General features: G+C 38.3%; 1 protein-coding gene, 1 long non-coding RNA gene and 1 pseudogene across 2 annotated transcripts; 2 read left to right on the forward strand and 1 right to left on the reverse strand.

The window, feature by feature from the left end:
- Positions 1–951: 951 nt before the first annotated feature.
- Positions 952–4,233, forward strand: LOC118242187. Its single transcript, XR_004776628.1, has 6 exons — positions 952–1,046; positions 1,255–1,290; positions 1,496–1,555; positions 1,657–1,723; positions 2,534–2,569; positions 2,790–4,233. It is a non-coding gene; the product is annotated as an uncharacterized LOC118242187 (long non-coding RNA).
- A 208-nt stretch (positions 4,234–4,441) lies between these two features.
- LOC113568052 lies at positions 4,442–5,485 on the reverse strand (annotated as a pseudogene).
- A 2,259-nt stretch (positions 5,486–7,744) lies between these two features.
- LOC118242186 (endonuclease domain-containing 1 protein-like) lies at positions 7,745–13,074 on the forward strand. The gene is made up of 2 exons (XM_035531191.1): positions 7,745–8,125; positions 10,039–13,074. Exons 1-2 carry the CDS (start codon positions 7,853–7,855, stop codon positions 10,678–10,680), a joined length of 915 nt encoding a protein of 304 aa, XP_035387084.1. The 5' UTR covers positions 7,745–7,852; the 3' UTR covers positions 10,681–13,074.
- The last annotated feature ends 4,297 nt before the right edge of the window (positions 13,075–17,371 follow it).

Raw genomic sequence — 17,371 nt, forward strand, 5'->3', positions numbered from 1 at the left:
ATCTGACATTTTATTTAAACAGGCAAAAAAAGGTTTATGTGAAACTTTACCTAATACAGCCAATCGCAGGGTCTGTTTCATTCATTTATATCAAGCTATGTATTTATTTCACAAGGAAAACAGATTGCCAGTCAAAGTTAAATTGACTGTCCTTAGACAGGTTATAAATTGACTGTCCTTAGACAGGTTATACATTTGAACACCCAACAAGTTGAGGACAAGCTGAAGTAGGTTAAAACAAGTGTGTCATAAAGTATAACATGTCTCAATGAAGAAAAGACTTATGACAGCTCTGTGGATTGTTACAGGTTTGTTGTAATTTTTGACTAAGCAGAGAAAACACTAAACCAAACAGGGTAGTTTCAATGTGTTCATTGCAAGAGCTGGAGATGATCTATGTCATTCATCCCCTAATTAAATTATCACAGGGCAGCTTTAACATGACAAACATCACAAAGGTGGATCTCAGGATATGTATATGTGACTCTAATTATAGAAGTGGGTCACAGTGTCAACATTATTTGTGATTGGAGATAGTAAGTAAAATGAGTTAATGGGAGTCAGTTTTGTAGAGGTTTGCCTTGCATGACAGACACACACAAAATAGAGTGAGGCATAACTCTGTGCATGTTCCCAATTTCAGATTTTACCAAAATGTTTAAGGTTCTTTGTCAGAACTGGAATAATTTACAAATTCTGAACTTCCTTTACAGAAAAGATAAGAACTCTCCACTTTGTACTCATATCAGGGCCACTATCAAAACGTATTCATCAGCACAGAGAGGAAGAGATGTGGGCTGTTTTCCTATTCCTCAGTTACACACACACACACACACACACACACACACACACACACACACACACACGCACGCACACAGACACACACAAACAAACAAAAGTGTTCCTCACTTATACTACTCGGAGTGATTGTTCTGTCATATACTTGTAGACACACATACACACTTCTGAGTGCTCACAGACTTCCATAATGCTACATTTCTTCATAGGAATAGTACTTCTGTTGCTAGATCCATCAACAATCTGTTGTAAGAAAACCCATGATCTCCAAATTAGAGCATGTATATTTTTAAATATTATGTTTAACCTAATTGGATGGTATTATGGAAGGCTTTATGGATTATCACCAAGAGACGTCCAGACACTGCTGTGTTCTTAATAAATGCAGGAGATAGATGTATGTATTTAAATTTTTTGTTGTTGTTGTTAAAGAAGGTACTGTGGCTGTTTTTTCAGGTCAAACAGTGGAAGGCACCTTTTTGGGAGATAAAGGTAAGAAAATTACTGAAAACCAGTCATAGATGTGGTCTGCTTATCAACAAATGTTTAAATTCAGTTAAATGCATTTTGATTATAACTAAGATGATTTTATTCCATGCTCAGAGTTACTCCTATTATTTAATTATGTTGTTTTTATTTCAATTAAAATTTCATTTGCAGTTGGGTCTAAAATGAAACCTCACTATGTCTTTTTCAGAAGGAATTCCCTTACACAATGATTCTCTAACTCTGAATGGAAATAACACTGCTATCAAAGGTTAAAGTTAAAATAATCTTAACATGTGGCAGATAGCAAAAAGGTTGTTTGGGGTGTGTGTGGTGGGGGGTAGAAATTGAAATAACATTTTTTGTGCATAGATCTGACAGAACAACACAGCTCAACTTCACAGATCTTTTCATTTTAGTCCAAATAAAACAATTGTAGGTAAGCAATTTTAAAATGTTTATGAACGCTTCACTAACTTTTTTTTTCTATTTACCAATGCACTCTCTTTAAGACCAATAGTGTTCAGTTATATTTATGTGCTTTAGTAAAACCTTTGGACAGTATAAAAGCTTTCAGTTCAAGGATATGTATGTCTACATCAGGTAAACTATGTTGCAAATACAGCCAGTGTTATACATTGTCCTTACATTTTATTGGATCAAATGAGCTATCCATTTTATTGGATCCACAGGTGAGCTAAAATAGGGTACCGAGTTAATTCCACATGTGCCATTTACATTTTGACTCTGTTGCTGCTATCTTCAAGCATGAGAACTAAAGAGGTCTTCGAGCACTGAATGTGTCAGAACTGATTGTTTGGTGCCTTGCTAGTAATAAGCATACCCTGTTGAGCTTAGCAAAAACAAACAGCTTTGGTCTTCTGTACCAAAGTAATGGGAAAAGCAGACAGTGTGAATGAAAAAAGGGAACTAATTATGGACTGAAGCAGATGGTGTCATCTGGGGAACATGGCTGCATGTATGTATCCTTGTCTTCCTAGCTATATTGATGAAGTAACAGCCAACAACAGCAGTAAGATGAATCATTCTAAAGTTAAGACTGCTTAGATCCAACCAAATTCTTTTAGACTTATTGGACTCCATATTGTGGTAGAGAAATTTTAGCATTCCGCCAAATATTTAAGGTACAAAAGATAGAATGAGAACTAGGGATAGGGGGAGATTAATATGAATTGTTTTTATTAATGTTTTTTTTTTTGTTTGTTTGTTTTTTTTAACCATTTTTCAGAAGAGACTAACCAGAATGTGACTTATGAAGATCAAGGTAGGACTGTGTTTGTGTGTGTGTGTACATTGAGGTTAGTGATAACTTTTAAACAGGCTTTTAAATATTGTTTGCTTGGTTTTAAAGTATAAAATATTTGTGTGTGTAGTGTATGTACATTGAGTTTAGTGATGATGCTGCAAAATGTGTGTATGTGGTTGTACAGATTTATTCTTACTACTACTTGCTATGTAGGTCTTAAACTTTTTTTCTCTCCTAGAGAGTTTCCAGGATCAAGAGCAAAATCATCACTATAAGAGTTGCAATGTATTGCTACTGGTGAAGGCTATCAAGCCATTCTGCTGGAGTGAATTTAATAAGTCCATGGTGGAACTGGGATGGCAGAAGTGGTATATATATATATAATTGTTTTTTGTTTTTTTACTTTTTCCTCCTTCTGGAACCTGCTAGATTAACACTGGAAGTTATACATCAATCAGTGTTTGTCATCATTCTTGTAATTGTTTTCTCTTTTTCTTAGAGTAAATTATAGCTATATAGCTTTAAACCAGCTGGATCTGGATTGATTTGCTACACATGACAAGCGTTTGGAGATTTGTGAAGTTTAATTTTTACTAGTTGTTTACTACATTTTTACTAAAACACTCCAAAAATAGTGAAAATATAAGTGTGCTTTAATGTAAATGAATTATTATAAATAATAGTAGAAATACTTGTGTGACAAGCACTAATTGCTTACATTTTTCCTGTCAAAGGAAAAATTCGTTTGAATTATTCCATTAGATTTGAATCAACTTCCATTTGAATTTATTTAAAAATAACTACAGGCACATTTCCTCTCAAATTGTAATTGTAAAAATAAAAACTTGGTAATGGTAAGTCTAAACTCTACCACTAAAACACATAGCTTTATTCTTTGAGCACTTGCTTTCTTCAGCCTAATGTTTTAAATCCCACAGCAGTTCATTGCCAGTCCCATCGCAAGCCTTGTCACATTCCCGTAAAGAAAGGGCTGAAATTTAAAATGTGTTCCTTATCACTAATTATATTTACTCAGGGAACTAGTGGCCTTTTCTGATTTTTGGACAGGAATTTCTGTCTTTTTGTAGATAAGAGATATGCTCTGATGGTTTGTGTGTGTGTGTGAGTGTGCGTGCGCACATTTCCTCTTCCTCCTTCCTCCAGTGTTCCAAGGTTTGGGAGGTTTGACACTGAATACCCTACCACCACATCAGCACGAGAAGCCTTGTACTTGAAGTCCTGAGTGTGCAAACTGAGGTGTAGGGATAAAGGAGATAGGGTGTACGGATGAAGAGGCTAGGGTGTTGGGGTATTTGTAAACATTTAATTTTGTGAGTCAGTCACAGAATTAAATAATGAACTATATGAAGACAAAACAGTGACAATGACATTCCATGAAACTGGTCAACTGATGCAGCATTCAGCAGGAACATATGGTATTCAGCATAAGAAAGTAAGTGTACATATGGAAATTTAATATATCATAGGCTTTTGTTGTGTATATAAAAATTCATGTATATAACAAAATATACTGTTGCCTCTCGTTGTATTTAAACACCTTCAATAGCAGTTTATTACAGCATTCATTTCAGATAGTCTTTTATGTAGTTCTTATTGTAGGGCACTGTTTATCTTGTTTAACAAACTCTAGCACTTATTGTTTATAGCACTTATCACTGTTTAAGATAGACCTTATGTATTTTGCACTTCTAGGTATCAGCATTCATTCCTGTATTCTACAGTATTCTAGTTCATTGGTATGTTAATTCTAACCTACTGTACTGTACTTGGATATATTCTATGAGTAAATGACAAAGCACTTTTGTAAGTCCCTCTGGATAAGAGCGTCTGCTGAATACCGTAAATGTAAATGTAAATGTAAATGTAAATGTAGTTCTCATCATTCCAATTTAGATTTTTGTTGCCTGCATAATAAATTGATTATTAATACTAGAGCAGCCATTAGTGTTAGTATTAAAGCCGAGAGAAAGCTTACAACATCCAGAGAGTGGTAAGAGTACCAGGGCATCTTATAGGACTTGGTGTGCAGCCCCTTTATAACTTTATAACTTTATCCTGTTGAGAGGATGCATGGGCCTGTCCTGGTGCAGTCTAGATAGTCTTTGCATATTGTCTCTGTATGATGGCTGCTGTAGGACAATTTGTACTGCTTTCAGGAAGTCCTAGCTTTTCAATTTAACGACATCAAGAACAACAGCAGCTCCTCATACCTGAAGATGTAGTAAGTTCTCAAACTGGTCAAATGGTAATGGGAGACCTAGCACTGGAACACCATGGTAGATAGACTCAAACTCCATTAGTCCCACCATGGCTGACAAACACTCGGGTTCTGGGGTGACCCAGCAAGTCATTCTGGGGAAGCCATTTAATCAGCAGGGTGTTGTTGCCTGGATTATTGGGGCGCTTACCCAGATGTCCCCAGATCACCCTCTGGGGTAACTGAGCAAATGCAGCAGCAATCACGTACCTAATGACATAATGATGATACCGTACTCTCCAGACCCATCCACAAACTCCTGCAGCTCCACTGATAATTGCATTGCAGTTTTGCACTGGAACCCCCAATGTAGATGATATTGGGCATGGTGAGCCAAGGGAATTCAAAGATAAAGTCCAACCTCATCAGCCAGATGCCAACGCCCTGAAGGAAATGATAAAAACTGGTGTCGGGTCCAAAGTAACATGTCATCAGTGCAGCATAGTGAGAACTCACAATGAAGCGGTCAATGCACACGTTCAGAGCATAATGAAATGCGTTCTTCAGCCTTTCACTGAATGTCATGTGTTCTGAGAAGACACAGCCTGACTTTGGGATAATGAGCAACAAAGTGCCCCTCTCCACTGGTGAGCCACTGTACATTAAACACAATCGGTAGTGTAAGATTGGCTCGAACCCAGGTCAGCTAAGTGATGACACCAACAGCCTACTGGGTGAGCAACCACAATCTAACAATGGTGGGCCCATGTGCAAAACAGTTAGCTCATGGATCAGGTAAAACAAAATGAAAAAAACTAAACACCACACCGAGTGTGGAAAAAGGGAGAACAAAGAATGCCACGGGAAGAAATTGTTTTTCCAAAACAAAACCAGAAAACAGGGAGGAACTTGAATGGCTAAGGGAAGCCTCAGGAGAGAGACAGACTCGAGAGGGAAAACTGGAGAGAGGAGGGGACATGTAAAAACACAGACACCCTCACAGACAAGAAGTGAGGTGTAGCACGAAGGCACATAGACCTCAATACCTGAGGCGCTTGACCCAGAACTTTGGCAAAAACCCAGCACTGAATGACTGGGTCACTGGGCTTATATAAGGTCTAGCCCATCCTGTGTTAAGCCTGATTAGTGGCGTGCCTGACTCGATGCCTCCCTCTGGTGGCCGGAGGGGGTCTCGGCCTGGCACCAACCCTTACAGGTAAACCCAGTCTGTGGGCCACGAGCGCCCCCACAGGAATTCCAGGGTCAATCAGAACAACATCATAGTATGCAGATTTTTTCTGCTCCATCAGGGTCTTGTTTTCAAACATCTCCACTACCATTTGACTCGCCTGTCAGTGAATTTCTGACAGTGTGGTTAACATCTGCCAGTAGAATTTCATGAATGCCAGAGGAGAGCCCCCTCCTCACTGAATTTCCAGCATCTTGCTAAGGAAGGAGACAAAAAAGTCTTGGTGCTCGATGATTACGCCCTCGTGAAGGGAAACCGTAATAGACGTAATCCATAGTGCATTCACTTCGATAATTCATTGTTCCAAAACACATCACAACACAACACCCTGAAGTTTGAGTTTTACACACTAGACACACATGACCATGCACTGAAGCATTCTTCCAGGATATGAAAACACCACATTTCATTTCATGCATATTCTTGTTAGCTTTAGTTTATACAACAGACAATTTCACAAATGCAGAAACAGTTTGGAAAGGGTTTATATTCTGTAACTTATATCAGAACAAAGGAAAATAATGTTTTGTTATTTTACCCTGCATCTCAGTCCCACTGTGCTGTGCAGTGAACTATGTGTAGCCCCACCCCTCTGTTTTTTCTCTCTACTGGTAGTTTCCAGAGAGCGGCACAGACCCCAAGTCCTGCGATTACCACGATATTTGGGAGAGAGAGACTGAGAATGGACAAATACGAACTTTTTATAATGGCTGCAAATATATTTGTGTGTGTATGTATTTGTCAGTGTAAGACACAGGAAAAATAAATTCCTTGACCCAACTGAGTTTAGTTCATAGGTAATCTAACAACAACAACAACAACAACAACAATAATAATAATAATGATAATAATAATAATAATAATAATAATAATAATAATACATTTTATTTATAAGCGCCTTTCAGGATACTCAATGACACTTCACAATAGCAAATGAAAACATGATAAGAATTATAAGAAAAAATAACGGTAAAACACAAGAATAAAAAAAAATGACAACCCAATAGATAAATGAAAATTAAAATAGAGATTAAGACATGGTAAAAGTTACAGTAATGAGTGACTGGACAAAAACACCACTATGATAAAATAACAAAGCTGTGAGGCAATAGAAATAAAAAGGATTTACAGATCAGGAAAGGCAGTCTGAAAGAGAAAAGTTTTAAATGCTTTTTGAGGGCGGATAGTGTTGAGCAGAGGTGGCGGTGCAAGGGGACGGAGTTCCAGAGCTTTGGGACTGCAACGCTAAAAGGACTATCACCATACGTGTGTAGTTTGGCAGGAGGAACAGCCCACTTGAGCATCGGCAGACCAGAGCCACCGTGAGGGATTGTGTCTGGACAACAGAGCAGAGAGGTCATTTTTGTACATGCAGCCTGCCTGTGCTTCTTATTAATTGCAATGACGATGTTAGAGATTCAAATTGCTTGATAATATAGAGAAAATATCATTTACATGAAAATTTTAATTTTATCACTTATCATTGAAGCACATGTCCAAGTTACAATGATCACAAATGTTGATCACAAATGTGACCTTCGAGCAGAAACTCATAGATGTGTCACACAGAGCTGTTTGTTTTACGTTTACAGTTAATATCCCCGATATTACGGTAAAACCAATGACAGCAGTTTCACACTTGACCTACAGTCATGGATCTTTGCGTAATTACTCGTCAACGTTCGAAATGAAAGTCAAAATTTGCTTTCCTTTCCCAGTTCGATAATGGAGGAGGAGGGTGCACGGATGAACATTTAACGAGTCAAGGCCGTACAACCGCACTTCTGCAGAGATCTGTCCGGTACAAGGACTCGTTACTCTCGAGTGTTAAAAAATGCGCTCTTTTACGTTTATTTTGCCGCTCCGAAGCGAATTATTAAGTATTTGTGGCGGGGATGTTGGCGATTTCTCGCCCTGTTTAAATTATTTCTACCGAGCTTGGCCTCCTCGAGGTATCTCAGGAATTCCGATCTGTCAACGCTATAAGAACCGATATCACTTCGCGACACTGTACAGTCATGAGCGTCGCACGCCATGGTTTTCGGCGTACGTCTACTCGCCGCCAAAGGACAAGAGACCCAAGAGCGTCTGGAAATATGAACCACAGGTGAGTATAACACCTGGACCATCTATTGGGCAGGGATGACACTTATTTGCCGTATTACCGGTTGTTAATAAAGAAAAGTATTACGTGCTAGTAAATTGGACTGGTAGTCCACGTGAAACTAACGACAGAAAAAGCTTAAAAACAACGTCCTACTTTCTATCGCAAATAAAAAATAATGAGTAAACTCAATTACAGGCATGCGCAGCCACGTTAGTTAATATTGTCAGCCCTTTATAGTCAGTAGTGTGACAACACAGCTAAACCATGGATAATATACAATATAACTTTTTAACGTTCTTTATTATACAGTAGATCAGGAGCACAATCAGAGCAGGGAAAGAGAAAATTATAGTGCAATTTTTGCAGTTGACATATGTTCAGTCTTTGGGGAGGGGGTGGTATTTTAAAATTTCTGTACCTCAGTAATGTCCCACTTTATATTAGGATAAATACTGTATACATTTATTAAATTAGGATAAATTTAATAATATACATATATGGCTAAACAACTGGACTGAATGAAATTTAGCTGATACCATAGCCAGCTACCTTGCAAAACAAATTATACCTATATTTTTCAAGTGCAATTTGCACAAAGTGTGTATAACAAACTGCATTTCATTTTCACACGTTTGAAAACAGGATTGATGCTCTAACCAACCACTTAAGCAACAAGTACTTTGAAATGTCTCTTCGGTAAGAAGGAAATGAGCTGAGTCGTACTTGAGAACCGTACCTTTTATCGAACGTTATCATTAGTTTCATTAAAGGCATAATGAGTAGGACTTGTGAATAGGTCTCGGAAAGAAACTGAGCAATACGTTTGTGACCTCTCTCTCTCTCTCTCTCTCTCTCTCTCTCTCTCTCTCTCTCTCTCTCTCTCACTCTCTCTCATATGTATATATAATATAAAATCTGGTGGATTTCACAAGCTCATGACACCCCTTGAATGGGCATGCCATCCCTGGTGAGATCTCTAGAAAGAAACCTTGAAAGTAACCAAGATGGAAAGAGGGGAAACACATTGGATGGAAATCCATCTGAATCTTACCAGAAAGGATGTCATCTCACAGCTACTAAGGGGTTGTCCATGGACTATACCTTGTTAATGACATTGAAAGTGATATTAACTGACATTGTAGCGGGTTATCTTTGACTGATCAAGCAACCTAACCACACTCATTCATTGTCTTGAAAGTTTTAATGACAGTTGGTGTATCTTTTTTTTTGGGAGAATCTGCTTTGAGATGGGCACATATGGACAAAAGTATCATTATGTGATTAGGCAAAATTACAGGAATGCCTGAAGGCACCAAAGCCATAGTGATCATTCATCTGGAATGCTTATCAACTTCAGATTAGACAATACTGTGAAGGCAACAGTACTGTGGTGACAATTTACAAATGGTATATTTTGCATCCCTTTTGACTTTTTGTGATGATATTGCAGGGACTACTCCTTTAATAAATGCATACATGCAGACAAATCACCACTACATGTGACAATATTACTCATACAGTTGTGCACCAACACAGACTACATAATGGTCAGCAGTTTTAATGAGTTTAAGCATCGAACAGCACGCAAAATGGAGAAGAAGCAGCTCTGAGAGAGAAGTAGAACTCTGCTGTGGTTTGACACAGAGAGGAATAATGCTGCGTTAATGTACTTGTTCGCTCACTCTCTGTATGGTTCCCATCAGAGACAAGACTTCCTCCATTCCTCCATAACTCAACCAGAAATTGCATACCTGTAGCCCCAGGGTATTCTCTCTCTCTCTCTCTCTCTCTCTCTCTCTCTCTCTCTCTCTCTCTCTCTCTCTCTCTCTCTCTCTCTTGCACACATAAAGATTGCTTGCAAAAATATCATAAACAATCCTATAAGATTATGTCCACCTCTCTTGCCCCTCCAGTTGGCTAACTCTCATTCGGACGGCAACATGGTCCCGTTCCCACCACTGCCGGAAAAAGTGGACCAGAATGTAGTGGAGAGCCAAGCCATGCAGCAGGACTACATCAACTCCACCTACACACGCGGGCACCTGAGCCCGAGCCTGCACCACAGGGATAGTGAGAGTCGGAATGCCACCTTCACCCTCACCAACATTGTGCCGCAGAGGGCCGGCTCCAATGATGGTCCCTGGGCCAGGCTAGAGGCCAAAGTCAGCAAGAGCCTGGCAGCGCACTGTCTGGGCGACGCCCATGTGGTGACAGGGGTGATCCCGTACATGAGCGAGCGTTGGCTGAAGGATGAGAACAGGGTGGCTGTACCTGAGTACCTGTGGTCAGCATACTGCTGCTGGAACTATACGCAGGACCTCCCTAAGAGCCTGGCGAACATGTACCCATCGTTCGCTGCCATCGGGAGGAATGACCCTGACAGCTCAGAGGAGATCGTGCCGGTTGACCGATGCCGGAAGAAGGCCGAGCTCGGCTATGACGTGCGGACCATGGCCCTGTCCGCCCTGGAAATGTACCTGACGCAGAGGTATGGAGTGCCGGTTGGCGTCTTCCACAAGCAATGCACCAGATCAGAACCTTCTGGCAGAAGCTGAGAACCTGTCTAAAGGACCGATGCTGATCTTTAATATTTCAGGAATGTTTGAAATAACAATAGCAGGTGTAAACAAGGTGCTATTTTATTGAAAATGAGCCAAAATGATCAATGTTACACTTTAATCAAAGTTCCATCTTAAATCAAATATGCATTTTTAAAATTAACCATTTTTTCTTCCTCCAGCATGGGAATTTTAGAATAGTTTTTAAAATGTTTTACATACAGAGTATCTAGTTAGAGAGAAGACTTGATTTAACTAGAAAATCACTAGGATAGTAAATGTTGATGTTGGGGAAAAAAAACTGAAATTGGGATCAAGATCTAAATAACATTTTATAGATAAACTTAACCATGTGATTTAATCTTAAAGCTACAACACTGATCTAATAGGTTACTGTGCAACACCACGCAGAGTTTCATTACAGTACTAGTCAAACGCTGACATAATGTACAAGAATTTTAAGCATTAAATTAACTAGTGAACATAAAATTACATGTTTGTTAGAGATCTGAGCTAACATATAAAAGCCTTCTGAAAATACTAATGGTCAAAATTAAATTGCTTGTCAAGATTATATGCGTAGATGTAGAACTGTATTAGCTAAATAATGGTGGTTCTATGGTATCAGCATTAGCTGGGAGCATTTGTTTAAAAAATTAAGCCAAAATTGTATAATAATTATGTTTATGGAAGTATAGCAAGTAGAACAACTTGTCACATTCACGTATAAGTTGTAGCGTCATAAGTTTACATATTGTTGTTCAGAATGAGGCTTTTATTTTGAATAGTCCCAATAGTCCCATACTATCAGCATTCCTATACCTAGTAATTTTGTTTCTCTCAATTTCATTTGTGGTATTGCTTACATGACTCATGACATATATTAATAAACAAACTCCTTGAATTCACTTGAATCTGGAATTTAAATTAATTTAGGAGTAATATAGACTAATATAGTCTTTTAGGCAGGACTCATCTCTGGAAGTTTGGATGTTTGGTAATATAGCTTTCTTTGTTTGTTCGTTCATATCCCCATTTATTTTGGATTACTTTGGGCAACATAAAGAAATCAATTACTGGTCTTTTTTTAAATTTCCAGGTCATTGCTAGTGCTGCATATATCAACATAAAGTGATCAAGAAAAGCCAATCATAATCCAGCCTTAAACAGCCTTGAGTACAAAACATGATACGATACCACACAATATACATCAAGCAAGAACCACTGCTACAAAGCATATTTGATTATAAATCACTCATACAAATATTTTTGCCAGTTTAACTGTACTTACGATTTTCTCTTGGGTAAGAACGAAATGTATTCATGGATGGATTCATGGATTGAATCAGATTAAAAAGCACTTGTTTTTAAATACATTTATTTATAGAAATTATAAATATAGTACATGCGCCTCCAATGTTAACAGTGATACTGTAACCTCAATACAATGTATTGGAAAGAAAAGAAGCAGAGCCCAGAAGAAGCAGCTTCCTGCTTTATTGCCAAAGCATTTTCCTTTGGATATGCCATAACAATAAAAGTACTTTTCTTTTATAAGTACACCAGAAATGTCCCTCTTCCAGTCTAGATTACCCAGCATTCAGGAACAAATGGAAGTCAACTCCAAACAAGTGTTCCCTGGATCTTACACTGAGATACATTCTGAGGATGCAGAGACATACTTTATTATTACCTCTTATTACTCATCGTACCCCTACTATGCAGGAAAATAAGACCTGCCAGCAACCTAAGCAGTATGTTACAGATAACTTGGCTTGTTTGTTATTGCTTAAATGCTGCTTTTTGATAAAAACTTTAGACATTGGACACTCTGGCATGTTCCTCTTTTCCAATGGCAGCAGCATTCAGTTACTAATATATTGTGTTTGCACCTTTTACACAAGCAGAATGTGTGTTATGCATCAGTCCCTGTCCCTTTATTCTGACTTCTTTACAGATTATGTGATTACTTTTGCAATATTGTTGCAATGAAATGTTAGTGGCAGAAAATAATATTAACTCAAGTTGTACTCAGTCATAATTATAAGTCGCTTTGGATAAAAGCATCAGCTAAATACCATAAATGTACATGTAAATGTAAACTTGTGTTCTGCTACTACAGTTAATGGGGGTGGGGGCGTATTCCTAATCCTGGGCCCCTCATGTCTTTTTCTTCGTTATTTCTTGGTGCTGTCACACACAATTCAAGCTATCAGCTAATTGGCAGAAATTTTAGCAATGGAATCATATATGAAAACAGACACCGTGCAGTTGGGGGGGTTGTCAACATGTGAGTGTTGAGATTGTAGGTCCAAATTGTTGTATTTATAAATAAATGTTGGAGAATTTATTAAAATTGATTGTTTAAATAAACCAATCAACAATAATATGGTATTGTTTATATTTTATGAAATAAGACATTGACACAATAGAAAAAAACAACAACAACATTCTACTGACATCTTAAACCAACAATAATATAAGAGCCAGAACTTACATTTTACATTCAATTTATTATCCATATATGTAGAAGGAATTTGTTTTTGTGAAATTGGCATTTACATGATTGTCACGGACGGCGCCTCCTCCCAAGTGTCTCCCTGTGTGTGTGTGTGTGTGTGTGTGTGTGTGTGTTCGTCCTTGTGGCCATGCCCCCCGTGTGTCACACCTGTTTGTAATTGCTTTTCATTAATGTATGTTTATAAACCCATATGGTTCTGTTGTCTGTTGTCGGTGTTTGATGTTACGCTAGCTCAATGGCTACGTAATCCTTGTTCTTGGTGTAAATAAACATGTGTTTTTGTTTTCTGTAACTCATCCCTGCATCTTGCGTAGCCCCCTATCTTTACAATAATAAGATAGAGTAAGTGGGTAAACCAATCAAATGTAAAAATACATAAATAAATGGAAATAAAATGCAACAAAAGTCTTTTTGAAAAAATTTTAGGAATTACATTGGAAAACTCATTGTTGAATTCACATTAATGTTAAAATATGTGTGTGTGGGGGGGGGGGGAGTAGATTGATGTCTGTTTGTTTTTGGCTTTGCACCAAGTATTGGTGGTGTAATTTAATAATTCAATAATGTAAACTGTGGTGCAGGCAAGTAGAGGAGGAGTCAGTTGTTTTGCACCCGTTCCTAAAATGTTTCCCACAGCCTTAGTCTACATTCATGTAAAAATAGTTCACCTTTTTCTTAGGAGAACATATTTGTTCACCAAACATCCAGGACAGAAAAGATCACTGTTAGTGATTTCTGTGATTGCAACAGCAGTAAGACAATATTGAATGTTACTTTTGAAGTTCTGAACCTGTGGTTCTAGCTGTTTCTAGTGAAGAAGCATACATTGTTTCACACACAGTATAACAACGTGTGTGAACTGTTTTGCCATTGTCGCATGCAGTGAATGGTAATAAATTATTGGTGACCATTTTGTCAAAAATATTCCATCCCATTACTCTTCCATTGTCTTAGCGTTATGTGGTTCTTCTGAAATACCTCTGGTCATCTTAAAATTAGATTTCCTTGTCCTGTTAATCTTAACCATTGCCATTAATGCCACTTGACTAATAAAAAATTAAAATGTATTAAAATTTGGCAGTAGTCATGCTTCTTAAAGGTGCATGGGTGTAATTCATGGTAGGGATTGTGAGGACAAGCAAAAACTCAGACGGTGTATTCTTTGCAATGTCCTGTTTCTCTGGAACCTTTGTATACTTCACTACAGTTTTGAATATCTCTATTATAGTGTGAGGTGCATGGCTTTTTATCAACGTTTAATTGCAAAAGTAACTGTTGTGGTGGAGGAGCACGCAGGACCACGCTGTGGGGGCCCTCAAGGTGAGTGGGCCCCCGTGAGGCGATCGCAAGCACCCATACAATATTCAAAGCAGAATATGACCCATCACATACAATATATGCTGAGGCCATAGCAATAAGAGGTGAGAATGTTATAGAACAGCTGGCCATGCGCCATTAACAAAGCATAAGAACCAGGATAACATTTGCTTACACATGTGAAAAACCCCCCATCATCTACTGTTCCACATGCATATCATCTGCTGTTGCATATGTGTGGTAAATCGTTATCATCTGCTATAGAAGCTATTAGGGTGATATGGAACCCTTATGCAACCAAAATCACAAACATGCTATCTGTAACGGTGAGTGGTAAGGAGGCGAACACGTGCGGAGAAGGGCGAGATTTATTAGGGGCAAACCCAGAGGCGTAGTCGTTATAACGGTCCAGGGTCATTGAGCCAATACGTAGAGTACAGAGATAAAAGAGGAACCAAAAACAAAAGTACACGAAGGCAAACGGGAAGTAGGCTATAACAAAGAAGATAGGAAAAAAACACACGGAAGTAAGGAAAAACAAACAGCTACAATCACAAAACAGGCTAACAAAGGAAGGCTTCAGAATACAGACAGGCTTTCAGAAAGTCAAACATTCAATGAACAGCCAAGACAAAAGGCCCAAGACAGGGTTTAAATACATGAACCTAACAAAACTAGAAACGAGGAACACGTGAAAGTAATGACAGGCATGGAAAACAAACGAGAGGTGGAGAAAACAAAACAAAGGAATGGAACCAAAACACACAAGACAGGGAAACCATGGAAGCAAGGAGGGACAATCCGTAACTCTATCACACGCCGTCAGTACCTTTCACACACAAATAAGCAGCATCCCTATGTGATTAGACAATGCAATAGATTTTAATTTTGACAATCCACAAGGCAGAGAGCTTCTTTTTTTCTCTGAACATTTCCATTACTGAATTATTTGTTTGGTATTGTATTTGTTTTAATTTCTTTGGGTTCTTTGTCTTATACAGTATATACATATTTGATACACAAGGAAGTGTTAACCATAAAGTGGCTCAAGACTTTCAAAGTGGGAACTAAGACTGTTCTTGTAATATTTCCTTGAAATCCTCTTTTCTCATAAAAAATCTGAAACCTTTGCTGTCCTCAGAGTATTTGTTTACATATAGGAAGGATGGTACTGGCGAGGACATCATCTTCCAGGCGTCAGAAGGATATGTGGTAATCAGAGGCTTTTTGTGTCTAAGCACAGGTACATGGTTTGTTTGAGGGGGTATTTTTAGACTGAACCTCAACATGTATGGCACCTATGACTTTATTGACCATGGACTTATCTCCTATGCTCCAGTTGAGCTAGCATAATTCAGTGACTGCTAAAAGTTAGCCATGTGGCTAATGGAGTCACTCAGGGCCTATGCTGTGAATAATTTTTGTCATTTCCCCAGGATTGGGAAAAGTTTCTAACTATTGTCCATGCCAATAAAATAACACTGGTACATACTTGGAGAGGCCGTCTCTAGTGAATCCACTTTCCGAACCTACCCAAGAGTCGCACAACCCACACATGCTGGGATTTTGTTTACACTAGAGGGATTTCTCAAGGAAGAGGAAATATGAAAAGCTAGGGAGTTCAAGGGTAATGTCATAGTTGTTGGCATTAGAATTGACTTTAAAACAATGTAACTTGTCAGATAAACTGACATCAATGTCCATTAGGATGGTTTTGTTCAATCTATAGTTTGTGACAGTGTCACATCAGACATTACCACTGTGAGGTTCATCTATATTTATTCCTTTTTATCTTTTTATGTTAATGCATATTGAAGTTATTTTATCCTTGTATGCTCTATAAGCACATATTCTTGTATGTAAAGCACCTTTAAATACACTGAAATATCAAATGTGCTATACAAATCAATAGAAATAAACTTTCCTTCCCACTAACATGTACTGACAAAATGACAAAGCATTAGATCTTTCCATTAGTTGTAGTGCTCAAAAATCTATATATTAGGGGTGGGACTTTAACGCGTTAATTTCGATTAACTAATTACAGGGAAAATAACGAAATTAAAAAAATAACGCATTTTAATCACACTTTTGCACCGTGGAACGTTTCTCAGTGCACGAGTTCCAGGCATACAGATTATATTGACGCACAATGTGATGAGCATGATGCAGATGACGGAAGAGGCTACGCTGGTGGATGGGAAATTTAAATACAAGAAACTTCCAGATGGAAGTACAAACAAAAATGTTGTTATTTGCACTTTATGCAGGAAGGAGTTTGCTACCACCTCAACGTAAAACATGTTGGGGCTAGCGTGCAGGTCAGTAATGTTAACTTAGCTGCTAAATGTGATAGTATTCCTAGTACGAGCAAACAGTGTCGCCAGTCAACACTCGACCACATGTCAAAGTCCACGTCAGACAAATTGACCAATTCACTGGCGAGATGGATTGCTGTGGACTGTAGACCGCTCTCTGTGGTCGAAGATAAAGGGTTACAAGACACGCTGCAAATTGCGTCAGCTGATGCAAGTTACGAACTGCCGTCCAGAAAGACGATGTCGAAAAAAAATCCAGCAGTGTCGTAAGATAGTGGGTCACTTCAAACATAGCCCTGCCAATACAGAGGATCTACATCAGCAGCAAACAGTCAGAGGATGTTTTTAATACCATTTTAGATGATGATAGACAATATTTTATCTATTTTATTTTATTTATAATGGGAGCAGTTGAAGTCAATCAGTACTTTGGCATTTTTGGTCAGAATTTCCGGTGTTCTGAAAAGTATTTACTCTGTGTTTTCTGCACTCATCTATTGGTCTGTGTAGTAGACTGGTGGGAAAATAAACG

This window comes from Electrophorus electricus, chromosome 10 (genome assembly GCF_013358815.1).
Source record: "Electrophorus electricus isolate fEleEle1 chromosome 10, fEleEle1.pri, whole genome shotgun sequence".
Lineage (NCBI taxonomy): Eukaryota > Metazoa > Chordata > Actinopteri > Gymnotiformes > Gymnotidae > Electrophorus > Electrophorus electricus.